Source organism: Etheostoma cragini, chromosome 15, assembly GCF_013103735.1.
Source record: "Etheostoma cragini isolate CJK2018 chromosome 15, CSU_Ecrag_1.0, whole genome shotgun sequence".
Taxonomy (NCBI): domain Eukaryota; kingdom Metazoa; phylum Chordata; class Actinopteri; order Perciformes; family Percidae; genus Etheostoma; species Etheostoma cragini.
Window position 1 is genome coordinate 7,188,731 of NC_048421.1, and position 22,383 is coordinate 7,211,113.

At 40.2% G+C, this 22,383-nt stretch overlaps 1 protein-coding gene and 2 long non-coding RNA genes across 14 annotated transcripts in view; all 3 read right to left on the reverse strand.

Annotated features, from left to right (window-relative positions):
• LOC117957652 overlaps positions 1–6,996 on the reverse strand; it is a 14,510-nt gene extending 7,514 nt beyond the window's left edge. The window contains exon 1 of the long non-coding RNA XR_004659553.1: positions 5,938–6,996. This is a non-coding gene — a long non-coding RNA (uncharacterized LOC117957652). The remainder of the gene's footprint in view (positions 1–5,937) is intronic.
• Positions 767–4,016, reverse strand: LOC117957651. Its single transcript, XR_004659552.1, has 4 exons — positions 3,872–4,016; positions 3,282–3,291; positions 2,179–2,185; positions 767–777 (listed from the first exon to the last, which is right to left on the reverse strand). It is a non-coding gene; the product is annotated as an uncharacterized LOC117957651 (long non-coding RNA).
• Positions 6,997–7,267: 271 nt separating the features above from the next.
• Positions 7,268–22,383, reverse strand: part of spag9a (sperm associated antigen 9a) — a 25,726-nt gene continuing 10,610 nt past the window's right edge. Inside the window, exons 6-33 of one of the 12 annotated variants that reach the window (XM_034893538.1) lie at positions 21,963–22,049; positions 20,626–20,761; positions 20,277–20,370; positions 20,061–20,182; positions 19,367–19,378; positions 18,839–18,853; positions 18,506–18,563; positions 18,227–18,379; positions 18,083–18,134; positions 17,854–17,984; positions 17,052–17,108; positions 16,899–16,904; positions 15,792–15,956; positions 15,457–15,586; positions 14,480–14,569; positions 14,242–14,352; positions 13,973–14,159; positions 13,645–13,860; positions 12,971–13,181; positions 12,043–12,159; positions 11,724–11,804; positions 11,532–11,599; positions 11,104–11,255; positions 10,741–10,912; positions 10,477–10,590; positions 9,102–9,278; positions 8,554–8,691; positions 7,268–7,815 (exon numbers count right to left, since the gene is read on the reverse strand). In XM_034893538.1, coding sequence (XP_034749429.1) covers positions 7,697–7,815; positions 8,554–8,691; positions 9,102–9,278; positions 10,477–10,590; positions 10,741–10,912; positions 11,104–11,255; positions 11,532–11,599; positions 11,724–11,804; positions 12,043–12,159; positions 12,971–13,181; positions 13,645–13,860; positions 13,973–14,159; positions 14,242–14,352; positions 14,480–14,569; positions 15,457–15,586; positions 15,792–15,956; positions 16,899–16,904; positions 17,052–17,108; positions 17,854–17,984; positions 18,083–18,134; positions 18,227–18,379; positions 18,506–18,563; positions 18,839–18,853; positions 19,367–19,378; positions 20,061–20,182; positions 20,277–20,370; positions 20,626–20,761; positions 21,963–22,049 — 3,171 coding nt within the window. In that variant the 3' untranslated portion in view covers positions 7,268–7,696. Of the gene's footprint in view, positions 7,816–8,553; positions 8,692–9,101; positions 9,279–10,476; positions 10,591–10,740; positions 10,913–11,103; positions 11,256–11,531; positions 11,600–11,723; positions 11,805–12,042; positions 12,160–12,970; positions 13,182–13,644; positions 13,861–13,972; positions 14,160–14,241; positions 14,353–14,479; positions 14,570–15,456; positions 15,587–15,791; positions 15,957–16,898; positions 16,905–17,051; positions 17,109–17,853; positions 17,985–18,082; positions 18,135–18,226; positions 18,380–18,505; positions 18,564–18,838; positions 18,854–19,366; positions 19,379–20,060; positions 20,183–20,276; positions 20,371–20,625; positions 20,762–21,962; positions 22,053–22,383 lie in introns of all 12 variants that reach the window. The other 11 variants (XM_034893537.1, XM_034893535.1, XM_034893545.1 and 8 more) reach the window with 11 other exon arrangements.

Sequence of the window (22,383 nt, forward strand, 5' to 3'; positions counted from 1 at the left end):
ACTGGCTATTGGGGAGGGGCAAAGGGGGAGGGGAAGGCAAAGGGGTCAAATGTAATTGCTGGTGAATGGAGTTGATTTACAACAAACAAGGTTTAACCGCACACTTCAAAAGCTCTACCTAAATATAGTAAAGAAGGAGAGAAAGAGAAAGAGAGGACAAGGATCTGACTGGTTTGCACCCATATATAACCTCTGCCTTCCTGCCAGCCAGCACGTGGTGTCACACTAAACTGTGTCCCCGCTTTTAACCCCACTTCAGTTCCCTTAGCACTTTAGTAATTTGCTATGAATAGGCCGGCACGCGCACGCACGCACACACACACACGCGCACACACACACACACACACACACATACGCCTGTCTACTTTTATTTTTCAGCTAAAGAGATTTCAGCTGGGATGAGGCCTCACCTGCAGGCTTGTGTTGTGTTGATAGTGTGCACAGTTGCTGTGTTGCTCTGCTGTATTGGCTCCGAAAATGCTTAGCCCAGCCCATAACAATGAAATACTGCACACCTCCATGGGAGGCCACGGGCACTCTGACCGTGGCTGAGGGTGGCTTAAATCAAAGAGAAGGTAGGTGCACACACATAGACACGGCAGACAGAGACATGTACTGTATGTACACAATTTATTATAATGTGTGAGTAGGCAAACACATGTGAACTTCTCCTCTAGCATTCATGACAACTGTAGTCTCGCATTGCCAGTATTTTTAACTCAAGTATCTGTACTGCCACTTGAGTACGGGCAGTGAGTAGGCCTACTTTTGCCATCTCTGTCTGAGGAGCAGTTAACCATAGTCCTCATACATCGACCGGAGTGTGAAATTACAACACAAAGAATCCGGGATGTAACGAGCATCGAGCGAAAAGAGTAACATCCTGTGGAATTTCCAGTGGCAACAGAGCAATCTCGGAAGTGGACCGTCGTGGATTTAGCCTGGAACAATTGTTGCTAAGTATGAGAGTTAGCCGCCATTTTAAACATTTAAACCTTCTTTTCATTTTGTGTCTACATATTAAAGATTTTTATTGCCTGATATAATGTCCTGGATTAAAATGCGTCACTCTGTTGCTGGAACAGTAACGTGACTGTGTGGTGCCGGAGCTGCTGTATCCACATAACATCGGAAGGCAGCCTGCGAATGTACACACAGGAGAAAAAAAGCATCTACTGTGGTCAAATAGTGTGTGAGGGGTTCAGAGTCTAAATACTACTCTATGTGTATTTAGTAGTAGCATTTCGGTGGGCTGTGTGCTTCACTCTAACTTTGGAAGAACAGGCTCGTCAGGTTTGTTTCCACTGGGAGAATTTCTCTTGCAAAGAGCAAGCATCATTTGGGATGAACAGAAGAATATCCTGTAGTTAAAATGACAAATGAGTTATGAGTCATGAGACAAAACAAGATCCAGGCAGATTTTACAGATCTGACAATACAGGGGTTTTAAGAAACCACAAAGCGGTGACTGATATTGATGCAATATTATACAGTTACTGTAGTAGATTATTATAGTCTTCAAAGGGCTGCAGAGAGAGTCATGCTTTGGAATCTGGGGGTTAAAATAAATCAAGGGCATAGTTTTGGGTTCAACATTGGGGGTGTTGAGATTTCCACTTTTGAGCAAAATTAAAATGTTGTTTTTCAAACAGTTTAATTTCTGCATTCTGGTGAATTTTTCCGTAACTTCTGCATTCTGGTGAATTTTTCCGTAACAATTTGTGGTTTTTCTTCTTTCTCAAATCTCTATTTGAGTAAAAGAATTTATAATTTTGGGGGGAGTTGCACTGGCCATTTTTGATTTTATTTAAAATAATCCCAACTGTAAATTACACCTATGATATGTAATAATATAAAAAGTACTCCCACACACAGAAATTGTGCTAATGCAGACACACACTAACGTCTCTACTTGTTTACCAAGCCATTCAGCTGCACTACCTGCAGGGGGGAAGCCCTCATAATATGTAGCAGATGCATGTCTTCCCCTCTCTGCTCACCACCGCCATATTTTTCACTCCAGTGTCATCTGGTGGGCCTCTCCTGTTTCCTCTCTCTTTCACTGACTTCTTGGATTTCTCACCTTCCTCCCTTAGCTTTCATCCAGCCCCCTTCACCACTAGCCAAGAAGCCAAGAAGACTCTAATTTGGAAACGTCTCCTAAATAAATCAAGAGACTGCTCCACTGCTATTTTGGCAAACCACAGGCCTCCTTGAATGCAACTATCACAACTATGAGCTCCCGTAAGGGTGTGTATTTCATAAGGAAACAACATGTTTTAAAGCTGTAGTAACTGTATACAGATGAGAAAAACATCTTGTTGTCCTCTTTCCTTTCCACTGAAAATATTCTACCGCTGTCTTCCTCTCTCTGAAGTTCTTCTCTGGGCTTGAAATCACATGAGTGATCGCAATATTGATCTGGCAGTCTCTGTTGTCACTGCTGTTTACCAAGCTGAGACTAGCATACGGTAGGTTCTGATTTCCCATCAAAACACAACACCGGCACGTTTCATCAAACTAAGGAGCAAAGCAATAAGGAACCACCTAGATTTTAGTGATGAATTGATTTTTTTATTTGTATCTTTGTGAACTAACAGAGCAAAGCACATCATGAGGCTTGACCTCAGACGGGGGATTGACTTTTATGAAGCAGAGAAGGGCGAAAAGAGACACAGAGGGCACCAGGGGATGTAACAGCTGAATCCTGCTTCCACATACCAGGGCATATTGGATTTCTCCTTTTGTCATCTATATTTCAGTTTAGCTCCATACCATAAATCTCCCATTCTTTCCCTGCTAGAGAAAGGTAAATCATCCATCAGAATTGAAACCCCTTTGCCTTATTTGTCTTAATTACTGTTGTTTCTAAACTGTGATTCTCTACCTATGAATTTGAGGACAGTAACATCATTTCGCTGTGTGGAAACCTACCACTAGTTAACCCTACTTAAAGCTTGAGTGCGTAACTTTATAAATTAATGAACGTCTGTTACATTCATGCCATTGCCAAATGGGTTGATACATGCTAAATACCACTATCAGACACACACAACACAACATTGTCTTTATTTCTCAGTATGGCTATGTTCAGGAGATTGTTTCCTCAGATAACTTTCCCGAGCAGAAGCTGGAGTAAAGATAATTACCTCTTCTAAAGAGTCCATCATGTCTTTTTTTAATCCTCAGTGTCCACCTTGCATACTAGCAAGGAATTTCTAATAAGGGAAGACGTTCGACTCTCTCAATACTCCCGGCTTCTGAACTGGTTGCAGTTCCACCAGAGTTCCACTTGGGATGCTCACAGGCGAGTGTAGAATGAATGGGAGTCTAAGGAGCTACACCCTCAAAATCCACTTTTCTCAAGGTATCATTTTTTTTGTCTAGTAATTCAATGATGCATTTGAAAGGTGAGGCTAAGCCAATACACACTGCTGGGTGTTCTTTTTTTGTTCTAAAAAGCCTTTTAAAATCTCAATGACATCATACACATCATACGGCCAGAGATACAGATTTACGGGAAGTTCTGAGTCACTTCCTTTTTTCTCTCGAGACATCGACAACAAGCTGACAGGTTAGGCTCTCCCTGTCACTACACATGCTACAAAGAGGATTGCTAATGTTTTAAAGACCACGGTGAAATATTCACTCAGACATTCTGGCTCTGCTTCCGATGCCATCAAGCAGGATCTCCGGTCGTAATCAGTTCTTCACCAACCAATCAGTCATTAGCAGAATGCTAGCATGTTACGGAACACAACGACACAAGTACTCGTTCACTTCCAACCTATAATCCATGTTGAACTTGCAAAAACTACAATCAAATCTGACATTTCTCAACGACATGTTGAGACAATCAGGCGAAAGAGACTTATTTAGCCGTCTAGCTCCATAGAGTCCCATTAATTTTGCACTAGGCCGTGATCACCCCCAGTGGAACTCTGGTGGAACTGCAACCACATTTGGTACAACAGGGCTTAAATTGGGAGTTGAAGGCTTTCCGTAGACAGGCTTTGATACTAGCACCTGTGTGGAGGAGGGGTGGGGGTGTGTGTGCCATCACAGAAGTCTGTATCATGTGGACGCGCCGACAATGTTGTTGTCATTACTTTGAATTCCTCATGGGGGAGACAGAAACTATGCACTGTAGCTATAATATGATCTGTGCACTGCACACTTAAGCTGATTATTACAAACTAATGTGATTCGGTGATGAAGATGGTTTTTAACAAAACATGAAAGAATAAGTACTAATCTGGGTTTCAAGTGTATAATATTGAACTGAAACTACTATAAGTACTTTTCAACCCCATACCCATTCACTGACTACAGCTCTGACACAAATTCTTAATCTGCAGCATCCGAGATGTGATGCAGCACAATCCTGGCATGTTACAGTCTCAAGAATCCCCTGCGTGGGCTGCAACACACTCTGTGACGTCAGAAAGCTCCTTGTATGTGTGTGCGGGCCTCGCTGCCAACCCACGCATGGCTTACGAGGAGGATGAGTGGATGAGGTGGGATGGAGGGATAAAGAGGTGGGCTTTAACCTGTGATGTAATCTAATGGAAACTGTCATGTGTGGTGATGCTGCATCCTACAGAAACATTGAGCAGCACATCCTCCTACTGGCTAAGGAAAAGACAACACAAACACAGCACAAATGACTGGGAAATATGTCTGTGTTGCCAGCCTAAATTGAGCAGCATTGTTTCTTCATCCTAAGCCTCAACAAGCATTTGTTCCTTAAGCTAATAATATACACCATACTGGAGCTTGAGGACATCATTTGAACAGCCCAAGTGGATAAACGTTTTTTCATTATACTACTTCATCGGTGTTTCTGCAACCGAAACATTACAAGCAGTTTACATGAGCTGTAAACGGACGATAGAATAAAGCACAGATTGATGATTGAAGTGTGGTCTTAAATGAAGCCTCTGACGTTGTACAAAATGTGTCATTTCCTTCTTATCTTAATGTGAACACTAGACTGAGAGGAGAGCTCACCCCTATTTTGGAAAATACACATACAGCACCATCTGGTGGTAATAGGGGTCAATTAGTTCTTGTTTTTAAATTGTGGTGAATAAAATGTCCATCTTGATCAACTTCAATATCTTAAGTTCTAAACTGCGCTGGTCATTTGACCTTGTTATTGGATACAGTAAGTAGCAGGATGGATTTTAGATTTCAGACGATCACACCGTAAAGTGACCTATGCAAGATGTTACAGAAGACATAGTGAAGAAAGCACAGAGCAATGTTTTACCAACCACAATTACATGTCATCAGTCAAGTGTAGGATTATGTTTTTTTAGTCACTTAAAGACCCTGAAAACTTGGCTCCACATCTTCATTTAATATTCCCGATTAAAAATGCAATAACCAAAGTTGCAAAAACATCTCTGGGTGTTATTAATTAAGAGTTTAACACTAAGTAAATCAGCCTCATTACGATTCAAATGTTTCCAAATCCTGATTGGTGCACAGAAGTACAGAACATGACATCTCTTCCCAATGCAGCCCAACCCACTTTAAACCTGCACCGAAAAAAACAATGTTCAACACAAGCTGTCCAAACATATAGTGTTCATGTAGGACCCTTTTACTTAGGAAGCTGATTAAGAAAATAGGCTTTCAGGGCTTTTAACACACTTTGCAACATCTTTCAGTGTGAAAAAAACATTTATTATCAATGAGACACATAATAACAGCAATGTCTCCATTAAACTTAGTTTAATAGATTTTTAAAAATAAGGCTATGATGCTGTTTTAGCAAACATTGACCAGGAGGGACCGCCGTTAAGGCGTCCAGAGAAGCCCAGTGCAACGAGTTAATGTGACCAGTCTCTGGGGTATTACGAACACACATACACACATTTGCAAAATCAAACACACTGACAAATGTGTACACAATGTACTGTACACATAAACACACATCCACCCCACCCAAAACGGTGGCAATAAACAGAGATTTAGCTAGTGTCCTCTTTAAAAAACTAAACAAAAACAAAAACATGCATAGCTTTGTACAATGAGTTGTTCAAAAACAACCAAGTTATTGTTTGCACACTTTGATCTCATGGTTTGTCAGAAATGTCCTACATGATTCCATTAATTCATTTATTTGACCAACAATCACGTAACTCATTGGATTATTGTCTTTATAATAGTGTCCCATTATAGTTTGCTCATGTAGAAAGATACATTCTGAACCAAGATAGGCTCCATAACAAAGGAATTAAATACTGGAATGACTAAAACAAAACAGAAAGTTACTATTTTGAAATGGACTGAAGACCAATCTTGGCCCAACTTTTCAGATATAAAAACAAATTTAAAATACCTGCTTAATATTAGTATTCTGCAATCAGGTTGGTCATCATCAAAATACTTAATAAAAGTGTCTCGCACATGATACAAAACATGAACAATGTCCAAAATAACAACGAAAAAAATAATGACAATAATTGCCTTCCGGGCCACCAAATGTATTAGAAACAAGGAATGATGAAGCAATCAGCAGAGACTCCCTTTAGTGCTGTGTCTCTGTCCATTAGAAGGTGCATCACAAAAATGTTAGTCAAAATTCCCTTATTCAAGCTCATTTCCCAATAAGATGAAGCTCAGAAAATACACACGTATACCCTCAAATTATTAGAATCACAAGACGTTTTAAGTTGCAAAACGTAAAAATAATAAAAGAGTCAGTTTCACGGTGCTTCTTCTTTCGTCCTTCGGTTACTTGGGTGACACCTTGCTGCCCATATTTGTACATTTTTTTCCCTTAACACAATTAACACATAGTAGTGTGGTGTACTCTTCCATACCTCAAGCGACTAACATCTAACATTTTAAAGTGCCGATAAACTGAAGCAAACAGGAAGCACCAAGCTAGTGGCACAGGCAGATTTCCCCTCACACGCCAGACAAGGGTTTAGCTTAAAACGTCCAAGCAGGACGAGAATACAGAATTTCCCCATGCAGGCTAATACTAACTAGGAATTTTTAATTTTAATAATCATACCGTACAGTAGAGTAATCAGCCTCAGATAACTTCAAAGAATTTAAGCTTTTCAAATTTTGTATGTGTACATTTTGACTTGCAGGAGACATATTTTGACACCCAGCCCTAATGGTTAAGAAAATAATAATAATAATAATAATAATAATAATAATAATAATAAAACAAAGGTAAAAGTCTTATGTGTATAAGGTAGAAAATATACTTCAGTTACTTCAATTTAATGTTCGGCTCCTTTTGTAAGGACAGCGACACTGCTTCAAGCGCTTTTTCCTTTTATCTTTCACATCTAAACCCTTTTTTAACAGTTGGGAGAGCAACAACTTCCATACATCACCTGATCAAACTATGCCCACAGCTTTAGTTGCATTAACTTGGCCTTTCCAGTGTGCACCGGCTTTTTCAGCATGCAGACCAGCAGAAGGGAAAACTTGGAGCTTGCACGTATTCTTTAAGTTAACATAAACCTCACCTTAACTAATTCAAATTCATAAAGAATAAACTGTACAAAAACATGGACTAAAAATAATTGTTTTTTTTACAAAGTAGTCAACTACTCAGGCATTAAGAACAATCAGTGATATAAATTAAAAACGTTGAGGACATGCGGGGGGTTTGGTGGGCGGTCGTGGTGTTGACACAACAGTCTGTAAGGTTTTTTTTTTTCTTTCAGTCATGTGAGGTTGTGACCTGCCAGACGATGAGGTGGCTTCGCTCGGCCTTGGTAGGCGGCGACTGCTGGCTGGCTGTTGGTTCGGATAAACCGTCCAACTCACCGCCTTCATCGCCTGAGGAGGAGGATGATGAGTCAAACAAACAGCGTACCAGGTGTGTCACAGTGGAGACGTAGGGTCTGTTTTGCACCAATTCACCCAGCGTTAACCCTTGTGTTGTCCTCACATTTGACCCGTTTTCAAAGTTTTTGATATCAGAAATATTCTTTTAACCAAATTGCCCAAAAATAACATGGGTGTACGTTGTATGGAAGCCATACAACATTCTTTGCATTTAAAGTTAATGATTACTTCCATTGAATTGTGGGTGTTTTATTAAATTTTATAGTATTTAAAAAAAAGAAATGGTTTTAAAACAGTATCCTGACTAAACTTTGATATATAAATCAGTCTGTGATCCACTCAACATTCTCTTATCATAACTATTAGTCTTATTAATAATTTTAATTTTTGCTTTTTTTACACTCAAAAATTAGGGGTAGAATTTCATTTAAATTGGGTTTATTGACCAAGAATTAAAAAAAAATAAGTGACAACATTGTTTTTTTAAATGGTGCGAAAAAGCATTAAAAGAAAAGCCCAAAATGTTGACCGGGAAGGACAACAACTTTATGGTCGACAGTATAGTATACTAAACAGCTGTGCTCCTTCTCATGTGGATTCAAATGCGACCTTTAATATTTTGGATTTCACTAAACGGGAACATGGACGCTACTTGTCGGCTGCAACTAAGTGAATACTTTGTACTACATCTCTGTTTTGCCACTGGTGCCAGTGGTGTGACATACTCACCCATTCTGAAGTCAATGTAGCCTTCGCCTCCACTCATGACCAGGAAGGTTTTGGGCTCAGAGGTTGCTGTGTCAGAGGATTCAGATGGAGGGTCATCAGAGCCTGAATCAGCACTGCCTGGAGGGGGCATCGCCTGACCTGTGACAAAAAGTCAAATGCCAAAGAGTCAAAAAACATTTGCTTAGAGTAATGGGGGGGAAGAGCTGTCATCAGGAAGCAGCTGCCACTTTTACTACAAAACTGACTCAAAGAATGATTTAATTGTCAAAGCTTCTATTGAAATTATTGGCATTCACAAAACTGATGATTTGATGAAGGTGGATAAATGCCAGGCTGCAACTAACAATTGCATTAATTATCAGTTAGTCTGCAGATAATGTTCTTGATCAATCGTTTTGTCTATTAAAAGTCAAAAAGTAATTAAACACACCCGTCACAGATAACGTCTTCAAATGCCTTGTTTTGTCCGACCAACAGTACAAAACCCAAAAGATAATTTTGCAGCATTTTTCACTATTTATGCCACTTTTTCAATGCTCATCGCTCACCTGGCACGGTGACAAAAAACTTGACAGCATCTCGATGTCCATGGAAACACAGCTGGGCGTGGGCCATGGAGCAATATGGCACGAAGCTGCCCTGCACGACACAGTCTGAACCGTCGTCACCGTAAACCCGGACAGCGCTGCCGGGACGATTTGGCACTATTCCTGTTGTCTTGTTGGCTGCAGAATAAGAAAGAAATTAATGAAAAATAATGATGTCACAACGTGCATATTATCTGGGTTCGTTGGTGAGACAATCAAATATCAGTCTCTGACAACATGTTAAGAGTAGGCCTGCTCGATTTGGGGAAAAATACGAATCACAATGTTTTTCGCTTTGAATTGATATCACAACTCTCTTTTTGACTTTTTGAATTTTTGACACTGACAAAATAAAAACACATTGGCAGGACCAAACCAAGGTTGTTATAGTTTTGCATTAATCATTATTTTTATTTTGTTTTGACTTTTTCCTTTTCAAATTCAGTTTGATTAGTTTCAATTAGTTTTAAAAGTGGGCTTGCTAGTTTATTTTTTATTTTTTGAAAATGCTTAGTTTTAGTTTGGTTTGTATTAGTTTTAGTCTATTTTGTAATATGAGTTATTAGTCGGGGGATTCGAAAAGGTCAAAAAAAGTATTGTGTAATAATAACTTAACAAAAACATCATACAATTTTAGAAATATGTATTCACAATGCATTCAAAAATAACACCAGTACAAACAATGTACATATGATGATGAGCAGACATATGTAAACAGTCAACACAAGACGTCGCAGTAAGTGCAGAATGTGTTTGACGTGTTCCAGGAGAAAAACCTGAACAGCCAACAGAATAAAGAAGACAGTCTTGAAAAGCTGTTTTGACCTTTGGTTTGAGTAAACTGGCCAACTTGTTGAAGTCAATCGACTCACACAGTTGTGTAGACATCCTAGTATTAATACACAAATTAACCCACGTTCCCTCCTGCTTTTGGTGTTCCTGCGTATTTACTAACCAGCCATCGAGTCGCCAGTGAAAGCCTGCCTGTAGTTTACCTGTACGTTACCGGGGTTAGCTTTTGTTTTGGGGAAAGGAGGCTTGGCGTTCTCCTTTACCTAGTTAAGGTAAACTAGGTTAGCATCCTTGTGTTCGTTTCTCAAATGTAGGCTGCTTTTAAATCCGTGGTAATCTGTCCACATATTTTTGCATCATTGCGCATCAAGCTAAAACATAGAGGCCTTAATGAAAAGAAGGGAAAGCTTTGCAGCGCTTGACAGCTCTTTAAAACCTATTTTTTTTTGTTAAATTCTTATACACTCCAAACTAAAAGGGAATGTTCCGGAGATGTATTGGGTAAAACTGAGCAGGTTGTAGCTGTGGTGCAGGTGTGTGATACCTTCAGACAGAGGGATGGAGATAATGACGCCGTTTCCTGTCCCCACCCAGAGCCGGCTGCAGGACACCATCAGAGCTGTGATTCTCACAAAAGAGAAGCCCAGTTTACCCGTACCTGCAACACACACAGAACACACACTTGTTTGCTGTTTCAATCCACGTGCAAAACATCTGGAGGAAGTGGTTCAGTATCTAAATACAATATACAGATGCATATCTCAACAATGACAGTAGGTAGTTGGTAGGCACAGAGAGGTATTTGTACCCAACATCTTGCTGACGTAGGGCTCGATGTCCACGTCCTGGAGGTGCTGGTAGGTGTGGGCGTGAAACAAGCGTAGAGTTGAATCCAGACGGATGGACACCCAGATACCGTCTCCAACCCAGGCCAGCTGCCGCACCTGACTCTCCTTGCGAGGATGAGCGTCAAACGATTTCTGCTCAGAGACATGACGGATTAAGATGATGTGACGTTAGAATAATGTTACATGAAGGATTTTCAGGTCACTGTAAGACACTTTTAGATAAAGGTATGGTTATACACTATAGTGTTGGTTTGGGCTTTGTGGAAAGACAGGATTGGAATAGAAACCTCATTTGTGTTTATTGAATAACGTGACAGCGGTACCTCTATCCTCATGGCCTTCGGCTGTATGACGTAGATCTTGTTCCTGTAGCCACACCACACCTTGTCATGGACCACGGTCATACAGCGGATAGAGTGGTGGGGCCGTCCCAGATCCAACAGGTGGTAGTTGGTTAAATCCCACTGACCGTCTGCTTGAGACAAACAAAAATACTTGACAATTAATGACATTCATGGCGTAAAATTAGAGAGTAATACCAATATCTCCAGCAGTGTAAATACTATAAAATAAGTTAAATAATGTATAACTTCCTCATTAATTGCTAAATAATAAAACATTCACAAATATGGTCAAATTAACTGTGACAGTGTATTGTATTTTCATACCAAAAAATGGAATCAAATGCAAAAGCTGAAATATATATTTGTTATACTTCTGCAGGCCAGAGAGTGCCAACCCACAGACTCACCAATGCCTCTGTGGAAAATTGCTAATGTCCCATCAGCCAGTGCTACCAAGACTCTCCCTTTAACATGTCTGAAAGAAGAGATAAAAACACACATTACACAAAAGTAACAAAATGCAAATTTCTTCCTGAAGTAATAAATCTGTATTTGGTGTGTGTGCGCCTGAATAACTACACAAGTGACTTAGTACTTACACTATGCTGAGGATGGAGTCTTTCAGCTTGATGGCATGGAGACACTTCCTCCATCGAGCCACAGACGAGTGTACATACAGACTTACAGACAGCGAGATGAAAAAAGGCTGATCATTTCAAAATAGATTACAAAACTAGAGCTGATGATACCTGAATGGCTACATATGCTCACAATAAAGGTTGCGTGATAAAACAATAATTAAAATAGAACCATTATTGGATTAAAACAGGCATGATCTTCACACATTAAATTTGTTGTGCAAGTGCCAGCTCTTATGTATTGTGCTGCTGCCTCCTACTGGCTGTTTTTCTTGCTCACCATCCATTCTGCGCTCCCAGCCACATGGTGGGTAGGGCGCTGCTCATCCTCAGTACTTCCCCATCTGATGGGTTGGAGACTTCTGGAAAAGAAGTGTCGTCATCATGCCCGCAGCCCCTGGTTAACAGAAGGCACAAGATTCACGGGTTTTTCAAATGCACCCATCATACAAAACTGGGACCCTTGTGACAAGTCTAGACGTACTTAAATATAAATTATTATTACCTCTGTCAAAGACGTTATGTTTTTGGTTCGGTTTTTCCATTCTATTTACGAAAAAAACTAAAGACCCAATTTTCATTAAACTAAGTGAAAGGGTGTAGCATCACTGACTACAGCTGTTTTTCACTTTCGTTACCATTGCAAGACAGGGCATTTATCCCGCATTCATGTGTCGTGAGGTTGATCTGAAAAATTGGTTCCCGACTGAAATTTAACAGCATTAACATTGTGAGAAAGGACATGTCTTGGGTGGAGGTCTGCACTTTCTGAATGCCCTTCTACTGTATCATTGTTACCAGGATTGTTCTTGGTAATATTTCCTGAGATGCAATGACTATGCTTGATTTTATTTTGTAATGCTTACCAGGGGAGGAAACACTACATACTTCTACACAATTTTTAGTGTTCAGGCACATCAGCTTTTTTTGGAAGGTAAAATGTTGACATGTTGAAAATTTAAATACAATATATAATATAAAGACCAGTTGATCAATAAGAACTGTAGATAATTTTGCTTTCTTTAGGGTGTGTTGGTACTGTAGAATCAAAGTGTTTAAAATGCTTGATCTGTGTAGCGAGCATACCATCCCTTTTATTATTTCATTGCGATTTCCACGTTGAACCTTATCCCACGTCTTAGTGTTTACTAAAACCACAATACATTAAAAAAAGTTTTGAAGTGATAATCTAGAACATTGTTGCTCACCTCTGTGCGTTAGCAGAAGGGGAGTCAGTGGGTCCCACGCCGAGCGGGTCAGTGAACACATGCTCCGTATAGATTCCTGGCTGGTTTGGATCCGCTCCCTGGTCCTCCTCTCCTTCTTCGCCCACGCCAGCATTAGCCTCCGTTGCTTCCGTTGCCTCTTCCGCCGCAGGAACGCCGTCTTCTGCAGGACTGGTCTCTCTGGACAGCTCAACTGTGGTCATCGAAAATCACAGGGTTAATTAGCGGGTAAATTTATGAGGCAGGAAGGTTTGGGATGGGGGGGGATCACATAGATCACATAGATCACACAGCTAGTTATCACCTGGGTTTGCAATTCAGCTATGAGCGCCTTCACATAAAAAACGTGGAGTTCTTAATTACAGCAAATCACATGTGACACATGTTCTTTAGAGCCATGAGTGGAGTAATATACAAGATGAAACTAATATCAGCAGGGAAATGAGATTATTGCAACAACAAAAAGTGATTTACAGCAAAGTAGAAAACATAGACTAAACAAAAATAAATTAAGAAAGAATAATATCCAAAAATTGAAAGTAAGGCAAAGGATGTAAATAGGTGCAGGACTAAATTAAATAGACCTATTCAAATATAGTTGGTATTTAATTACTTGTTTGGAAAAAGCTTGGATTAATCAAAGATAACTAGTGTACCAGAGCTAGAGATGCCACTGTGCTCAGCAGGCTGGTCGGTGACACCTGTGCTGGCCGTCTGGGGAATGGCAGTGGTCCCCTCTGCTGCCATGGCTCCATCGCTGCCTGCTGAGCCCACGCTGGCCACACTGCCGGCCAGTGACACCCCGTCACCTTGACTAGCCTCCAGGTCTTGGGGCACCTCCTCACCTGCCAAATAATCAGACTCCAACACACCTGTAAAAACAATTCAAAAACCTTAAGTGCTGGTAAAAAAAAGAAATGATGCACTCATAAAAGACAAAGAAACCAACTAATCAATCCCACACAAACATGTGACTCAGCCTACCTGGCACGCTGGCAATGCAGACGACGTGGGTGTTGCAGGCGTAGAAGCAGTCAAGTAGGTCAGAGGGCTGACTGGCATCCAGCACCATCACCTTGGTGGAGGAGTGGGTGCTGGTGCACACCCACACCCTACTGGATGTCTCGTCCTGAAGGACCAGCTCCTTCTCCTGCTCCCCTTTCTCATGATCCTTACAGACAACACTAAATCAGCCATAGTACTTTCTGAATTTACAAAGTGCAATACCTCTTCCTTGGATTACTCACTCTTACCTTACTCTCTTGCTCTAACTGGTCCAGGCTACTCTGAGAACCCTTTATCTGCCTGGTGAGCTCTGGCAATGTCCTCCCTCCGGACAGGTTGAGCCCTGCAGCACACCACAGCTAGGCAACAGAGAGAAAAGATGTTAGAAATATCTGATTTTATTTGGAAAAAACAAATTTACAAAAAGGCCCACAGTATAAGGAATGTAGCTAAGTGTTGTCTAGTTGTTGACTATACAGTATGTACCTTCATGGAAGCATCTTTCTGATCCAGAGGTCTTAAGTATACTGGTACAGGTAAGTTCATCTTGTTCTCCACCTGTTCACCATTTGCCACCTGTTGGGGTATAACCAGCACACGCAAAGGATGAAGGCCTTCAAAACATATTTGCACAAAAATAAAAAAATAAAAAAGGCAACATAATTTGCTAGAAGCCAGCATCTCTCTGTAACACTCTGCACACGGTGACCTTCTGCAGTAGCGGTAAGGTCTACAAAAAAACATCTGAGTTGGAAAATGTTCTTTAGAAGACCAACACCGGTTTGAATCAGCAATTGCAAAACATGGAAATTGCAGCAACTAGCAATACCACAAGGCACAGGTCTGATTTCAATGCATTTCCAACCATGCTTGTGTTAAACTATACGGACAAATTAAATGTATTTGATTAACCTTTTTCTTATTATAGACACTAGGTTAACTCTTATATTTTTCACATTATCTACATTGGGGGTTTTCAAACTGTTAAGCAGTAGAAATGAAAGGGAGAATTGAAGTGTGACCTGCAATTTCCGTCAACATTTGTACTCTTTCTCGAAACTTAACATGACTCAAATCTGAACACACAGACATCATACAAAGGTTTTCACATGCACTATGACTCACACTTATCAACGGGTGTTTTTTAAAATTTGTCTGAGGGTGGGCCCATAATGGCAGACTATGACAACCCCGGGTCTATGTGCTGTGAAAGAGTAAATAAATTACATTTCCTTACATGAACATAGAGGTCATATAGGAACAGCAGAAATAAAAGATAGCTATGTTCATGAGTAAATTAAAACGTTTCTATTATGTCACTGGCACCTTGATATAATCTCATGAAGATGAGCTCCATCTGGTGGTTAGTATTTTTTTTTTTTACCAACAGTCTTTATCATAGTTACAGATCTAACGAAAAAAATCCACCTTACTTGATTCATATTCAAACCTTCATTTCCTACCTTGTATTTGCTGGGCAGGCTCCAGCCGTGTGCCGTGACTCGTCCATCCTCCTTCTGCATGTGGGCCTTGACCTGTCTGTACTGGGCTCTCTTCTGCTCTTTACGTGATGGCGAGCTGCACTGGTCCTTTCTACAAGATTAGCAAAAAAAGAGAAATGTCATCAGCTTACAGTTACATTATGTACACGTACATTACTGCAGGCCGTTGGGTGTAAATTATATTTCTACCAATCTATCATTATAAGTTTGAAATTGTATGCCTTCTCTAATTTCTCTGTACATGTTCATCTTGGTTTAATACGCCAAAATCACAGCCACATGATTCAGTTACTCACTCTTCATTGAGGAAGTCGAAAGTCTTGGACTTCTCTGTGGGGAACTGAGAGAAGGTGCTACTCCTCTTTACCATGCCGCCAGGGGGGTTGTACTTCATGTTGGACTGGGACTCGACTTTCTTTATAGCCGGCGAACTGGAGGAGGAGCTAAACAGTCTGCTGAAGCTGCAGGTGACGAGGTTTTAGAAAGCAAAGAGGGAAACAGAGCAGACAGGAGGGCAGGGGAAAAAGCAAGGAAGAGAGGGGGGGGGGTCACCAACCAACCAGACAACCAAGCAACTACCACCAACATTTACATTCTGCAGTAAAGCATGCTGGGAGCCGTGGAATAGCTAAGCATTTCCTATCAGGTTTGACTCTGACTGCGTATATTACATATATAAATATATTCTTTGGCAAAAAGTATCAAACATTATCTTAAGTGTAAACTTGGATGGATTTACACTAATGAATTAAATAAACTAGTTAGTATGTGTAGATACAAGTTTGAATAAAAAAGTAAACACCATCCATAAAAGCCAATAACATCTTAATAAAATATATCTTAATATAATAATCTCTTAATGTCTAACTCATTATTTGAGAATAGTGGTTCAATCGACTTTCCATATCAACTATACAATGCAGAGAGGATAGGCAGAACATTGTTACAATAAATAAATACACATAAACACTAATATGTCTCCAGCATTTTATGTGTGATTAATTTAGCTGTAATTGAAATCAGCAGTAAGGTATTAGCTTACTTAGCTTACTATTTCTTACCAAAAAACAACATACTGATCTGCGGGTATGACCTGACTTAAGACAGATTATGTACATATATTTAGGCTGCTGAGGGAACCCCATCCCTCTTTAGCTCCCTATGAGCAGACAGAGTAAAAAAACATCAAAAAAGGCACACAGCAGGCAGGAGACAGGAAAGCCCGAGGGCACAGGGATACGTCATGTCTGAGCAGTTTGTGATGACAACAACTGATGCACTTTGCGGAGAGAAAGATTATGGATAAAAGGCATATCAATGTTGGATCCAGTTGGAGCAGTTCTGTGTGAGTGGAGGGAATGAGAGAGGTTTGGCTGGGTGAAGTTTTAATAAACCATCTTTACCTAATGCTGCCAATTCAATAGCACAACCCAGGAAAAAAGGACAAAAAAATGTATTTGAATTGTTGAGAGGAAATGTTACAGACTTTGATCTCAAGAGGCTGTCAAAGTTAAAGCCCTGACAAAGGTAGTCAAAAAAAATTTGGGAGGACTTACAACTGCCAGATGCTGGATTTCTTTTTTTCTGAGAGTGTTGGATTTTCTCTTGAGGCCCTAAAGGAAACAACAAGATGATATCATGTTACTTGTTGTCAGTTTTTAAGACACACAGGTTCAGGATGATGTCCTATTGCATTAAACATTTAAAGATGAAATCCACTGAGTTGTTTAGTTCATCTGTCTGGTGGGTAAAACACTGACCCCTACTTTCCACAAGGCAAGTCTGTGTTTCGTTCTGGGTGCACGGCGTGACCCACGAGCAATCGGAGCGATTCAACTCAATATTCACATTTTGAAGTTAGAATTAGAAAAGAAGAAGAACTTAGCTACTAAACTCTTTGATTTAGCAAGCCGGTTTACAATCTACAACCATGCGTAACATCGTCTTGTGATGAAACTACGCTTTGCGTAATCTGGTTTTTGCTCTAAACCAGTTGATGGTTCTCAATTTCTTTTGTTTTTCTTTTTTGTGACATTTTAAAAAGTTTGCTTAAAATTTGCTTGACAATTAGATGGAAACATGGCTATTTGTCTGGTATTCCACCAGCCGTGCCATGGCGCATCCCAGATTCATGCATGAAGCAGCTCTCCGCTCCGCTAAAGACACGCGCTAGGTCTATTTCCACGTGAGCCACTAGTCGCACACTGCATGAGTGTTTATACTCATGTCACATGGTCATTGTGTCATTGTGAATATTAAGGAAGACTTAGAGAGACTCTACCACTGTCTGTTACAATTAGTGACGGCCAATAAGCCTCCAATAATAACCTGGATGTAAACAAAAACGTGATGATGTACCTGATCATCTCTGTCCACCGCACAGCTTCCTGTAGCTCCATCAGTCTCTCTTTGTACTGATTTCTTTCCATCAGGACTCGGGCCATTTCCACTCTGGTGAAGCGCTTCCTCTGGGCTGTAGGTACATCACTCTGTGGTAACACACAATTACACCCACACGTTACCATACGGAAAAACATGTAAAGGTATAATAATCACGGACATTGTTGTACAAGAGCAAAAGACTCACATCTTCTTCATCTTTAGTTTTGTGTTTCATTTCCTCCACCTCCAGTCGCACTCTGGAAAAGAGCATTTATTACACTTGCACAACATATGTAGAAATAAATTAAATTAAACTGAGAAGTGCTACCAGCTATGACTGTTGACCTACTTTTTGAGTTCCTCCTCCATCTCTCTGTTCTTGTCCTCCAGCTTGGTCTTGGCCTGCAGCACAGCCTCCATCTCTCCCTGCAACATCTCCTTCTCACAGGTCAACTCGTCCACCTTCAATATCAAGTCTTTATTCACCACGTTCAGAGCATTCCTGGACAGACGGTAACGAGGACATTTATGTCTACTTGTAAAATGCTAACGGCAAATTGTAGCAGGGACAAAGGATCAATACCATATCACAGTCATGCCACAAAAAACATTAATAATATGCACTTACTTTGTCTCGAGCAGTTGTGAATTCTCCTGAATAAGATTTTCAACTTCTCGGCCCATACCTGAACAGAGTTGATGGTTAAATTAGAGTTTTATTACACAGGAAACATTTTGACAACATGCTGGAGCAGGGACTTAATCAGCACTACAGGTTAAGATCCACCACTATAAAGGATTTTACGAGGGTAAAATCTAACAAGGCACTACTTAGGATGTGAAATATCTCCTAGTGAGATATTAGTCACTGTAGGTTTCACAACACAACACACTACAACAAACATAGAAATCAACAGCACAAGACTGACAAGAAGGATGGATAGAGTGGGTCGGGTCTTACCAATCAAACTAAGGTCTGAGAAAACCATGCAATCCAAGTCAGGCGGAAAGGACAAGGAAGAGAGGGACAGAAAAAGAGAAAGAAATGCGCATATAGTTTGAAACAGTGGAATGACCAAAATGGTGAAGGAGCCAGAGCTAAATGTGTAGCTGTTGACTCCACAAGCAGAGATGCTGTTGGGTCTCTAAAGCTAGTAAATACAACAGACAACTGCAGCCTTACAGAAAAGGAAAACAGGAAAATACAAGGGCCAACAAATGAACTAATACTGTAAGAAGAACAGTTAGGCCAACAAAAGAAGCATTGAACTCTGTCATCCATGCACCGAACTTTGTCCAAAGCAGTCATAAGTAGGCAGCTGAAAATATGTAAAGTATGCAACTGTATTCCTACGGTTGTCAAACATAATGAAGGAGAAGCTGTGAGCGGTAACAATGGCGGATATGGCAGAAAGTGATTAATGACTAGAGGTCAAAGGGACATTGCAGAAGAATGTTAAGCTAAGGAAAGGTTTGAGGTCATACACACCAGAGTACTCCACTGGGATTATGGAAAATAGCCAGAGGATGAGATACGGGAGAGAGAGAGGTGATGTTAACATGGGTCGATGGATAACAGTAACACAGCTGGACCAAAGCAAGTGGAGCAGCATTGCAGAAAACAGCAGGTGTTGGAATTACATTATTATTGTTTTTATTTTTATTAATAAAACTAGTCAGTAGAGCAACAGCAGTGCCAATGTAACAGTTTAATGGGCATTGTTTCAAAAACATTCAGGGTTATTGTGCAGTGCATTTGCAATACATTTAACTGATACAACAAGATAATCACTTGTAGTCTATCAAACTGAGACTCTGATGTCACAATATTTTCAACAAAACAACAACCTGAAGAAAGTACCTGTTTGCTCCACAGAGCCTATTACTTTCAATATATAATACAGACATTTTTGGTGGCCATAAGTTGCAATTTGCATTTTTGGTTTTTGAAGTTTTTTTCAGGATCAAGGGACTAAGTCCATTGGCGTATGTATATACATTGTACAATTTATTGATTTTATTAGACACCAATAAGCAAACTGCAAACAAGTAGTTATAACATGACCATGGTATAACTGTCACAATTGAAATATTAAGTGTATTCAGAGTTTCTGAACGGACTGTTGCCAAATCGTTCCATTTCAGTGTTGCATAGTTACAACGAAGATAACGTTTTTACTCACCCAGCAGGTCGGCCCCTTCATCCACATCCCCTATAAGTCCAGTGCCTGCAGACGACAGCTCTTCAAACAGAGAGTCTGTGTTTCGGTCAAATGCCATGTTCTCAATGCCTTTAGTAGGAGTACTAGAAGAGATATAACAGCACGATGGGATGTGAGTTTATGATACTAGATGAAACTTTGTTTGAAACTGGCCTGACGGCATGTTCTTTGTACTACCTGCAGGGCTTGTATCCAATGAGATCCATGTCCAGCTCAGGGGTGGACTCAATAATGTCCTGCACATCTGAGTTGTCCTCATTTTCAGGCAAACCTGCAAAAGACAAAGCACATGCAAAAATACCAAAGAAAAGGAAGGATACTGCTGTTTGTGAGAAACAATTTACAAACTTTTGCATCAGGCTTGGATGTTTTTTAGATCACCAGAAAATATAAAAAACAAACAGTTAAAAAAACAGTAGCCCAAACCCTTGTGTTACATACTGCATATAACAAACAAGACATGAAGGCCACTAATGGATGACTAATGAATGTGATTCTTCAAGTTTTCCATGATGTCTGACCCTACCTACTGATATGGATCTGGTCCCAGGTGCAGCTTGCACCTCCATGCTCTTACTGTTCCCCCCTTCCCTCTCCATGTCCGAGGCCGTGGTGGACATCGGTGTGGCTGACTTCGAGCCATTGAAGTCAGACAGCTCATCCTGTAATGAAAAGAAGCTTAATGACAGCAATATTACAGATATTTCCTTCAAACGACACAAATAAAAATAAGAGGTAGAATGAGACAGTGCCAAAATTAGAACATAACATACACAAACAATCAGACCACAAAGATAACGACAGCACAACAACACACTTTAAAATCTTACAGGCTAACATGGACAGGTGGGAAGTGATAAACACAAACTAGAGAAGGTTAGAGGTTTACTACATATGCTACACATACAGTATAACAGAAGAAGAAGCTTCTAGAAAAAAGCTTCAAGAAAAGCAAGAGCATCACAATTATCTTAGGGTAAAAATCTCCCTCTTAATCTCTTAAACACAACAATTTTAAAATACTAAGCTACATGGAATTTTGTGAAATTGGAGCTCATGAAAAGATCAGGAAATCAAACAGAAATACTAGGAATTAACATATAAAAGAAAGAACAAAGTAATAGACTGAGGATAGCTTTCTAATCAGATGCAGAGAAAAACATGAGCAACACAGAGCTAGCACACAAACAGAGACAAGGGAGTCCACAAAGAACTACAAAGATTGCAGGGGGGGGCTTCGCACGATAATACCGAAATCACACATGGCCACAAAGGATGTGCCATTCTACCTCTAGTACACAACACAACACAACACAAACAGTTACAATGGCAAAACTGAAAAGAGACTAAAAAAATAGACTTCACATTAGATCTAATGTTAGACAAATACATCATTAAAAGACAGAAAACTTTTTGAATGTATGATGTTGTTATTGTACAATGAATGATCAAAAATGCTACTGTTAAGTTGAAGACCTGCATGAATGAAGCAAAATACAAAGAAGCATGTGCAAAAATAAAAGTCATGCATTTAAATTGAAAAAACAAAGAAATTAGAGGCCAGATGCAACCAAGCTGTTATTGATTTTAAAAGATTGATAATTGACTCATTTCATCCATTTTTACCCCCAATGTAGCCTTCACACAGGACATGGTTGCATGTAGCACAGTCTAGCGCAGATGTTCTGTGAAGTGAGGGTCTATAAATGCACACAGTGAAAGGCGACGCTTTTGAAATGATGATACAGCATAGTGGGGGAGACTACTGAAGCCCACACACACGCAAACACAAAGTGTGCTGTCCACAGCCAATGCAGGAGTGCTGCTGCTGACACTTCCGCCAGCCGCCACTCATCCAACTACCTTGCAGTCGTCTGCCAGTGAATTCCCCCAAGTAGAGTCCTGGGCACTCTTACCATCCCTTTCCTTTGGGGGGTTGACAAAGTCCAACTGCTTGGGGGGGGGGGGGGGGGGGGGGGAGAGTGAGAATGAAGCTCACATGTGCAGAAGCAGGTCAACAGAAATGCATACACCAAAAAGTGTGCATGTTTGTGTGAAATAAATGGAACACAGGGTTTCTGCAGGTTCAGTCGGATTTAAGACTTTTTTTAAGACCATTATGAATGAAATTTTAGACCTTTATCAATACATCAACTAAGCCATAATTTCAATTTCTATTTCCCCCAAAGCTGAAGATTAAAATCTGTTTTACAGTGGGTACGGAAAGTATTCAGACCCCTTTAAATTTTTCACTCTTTGTTTCATTGCAGCCTTTTTCCAAAAA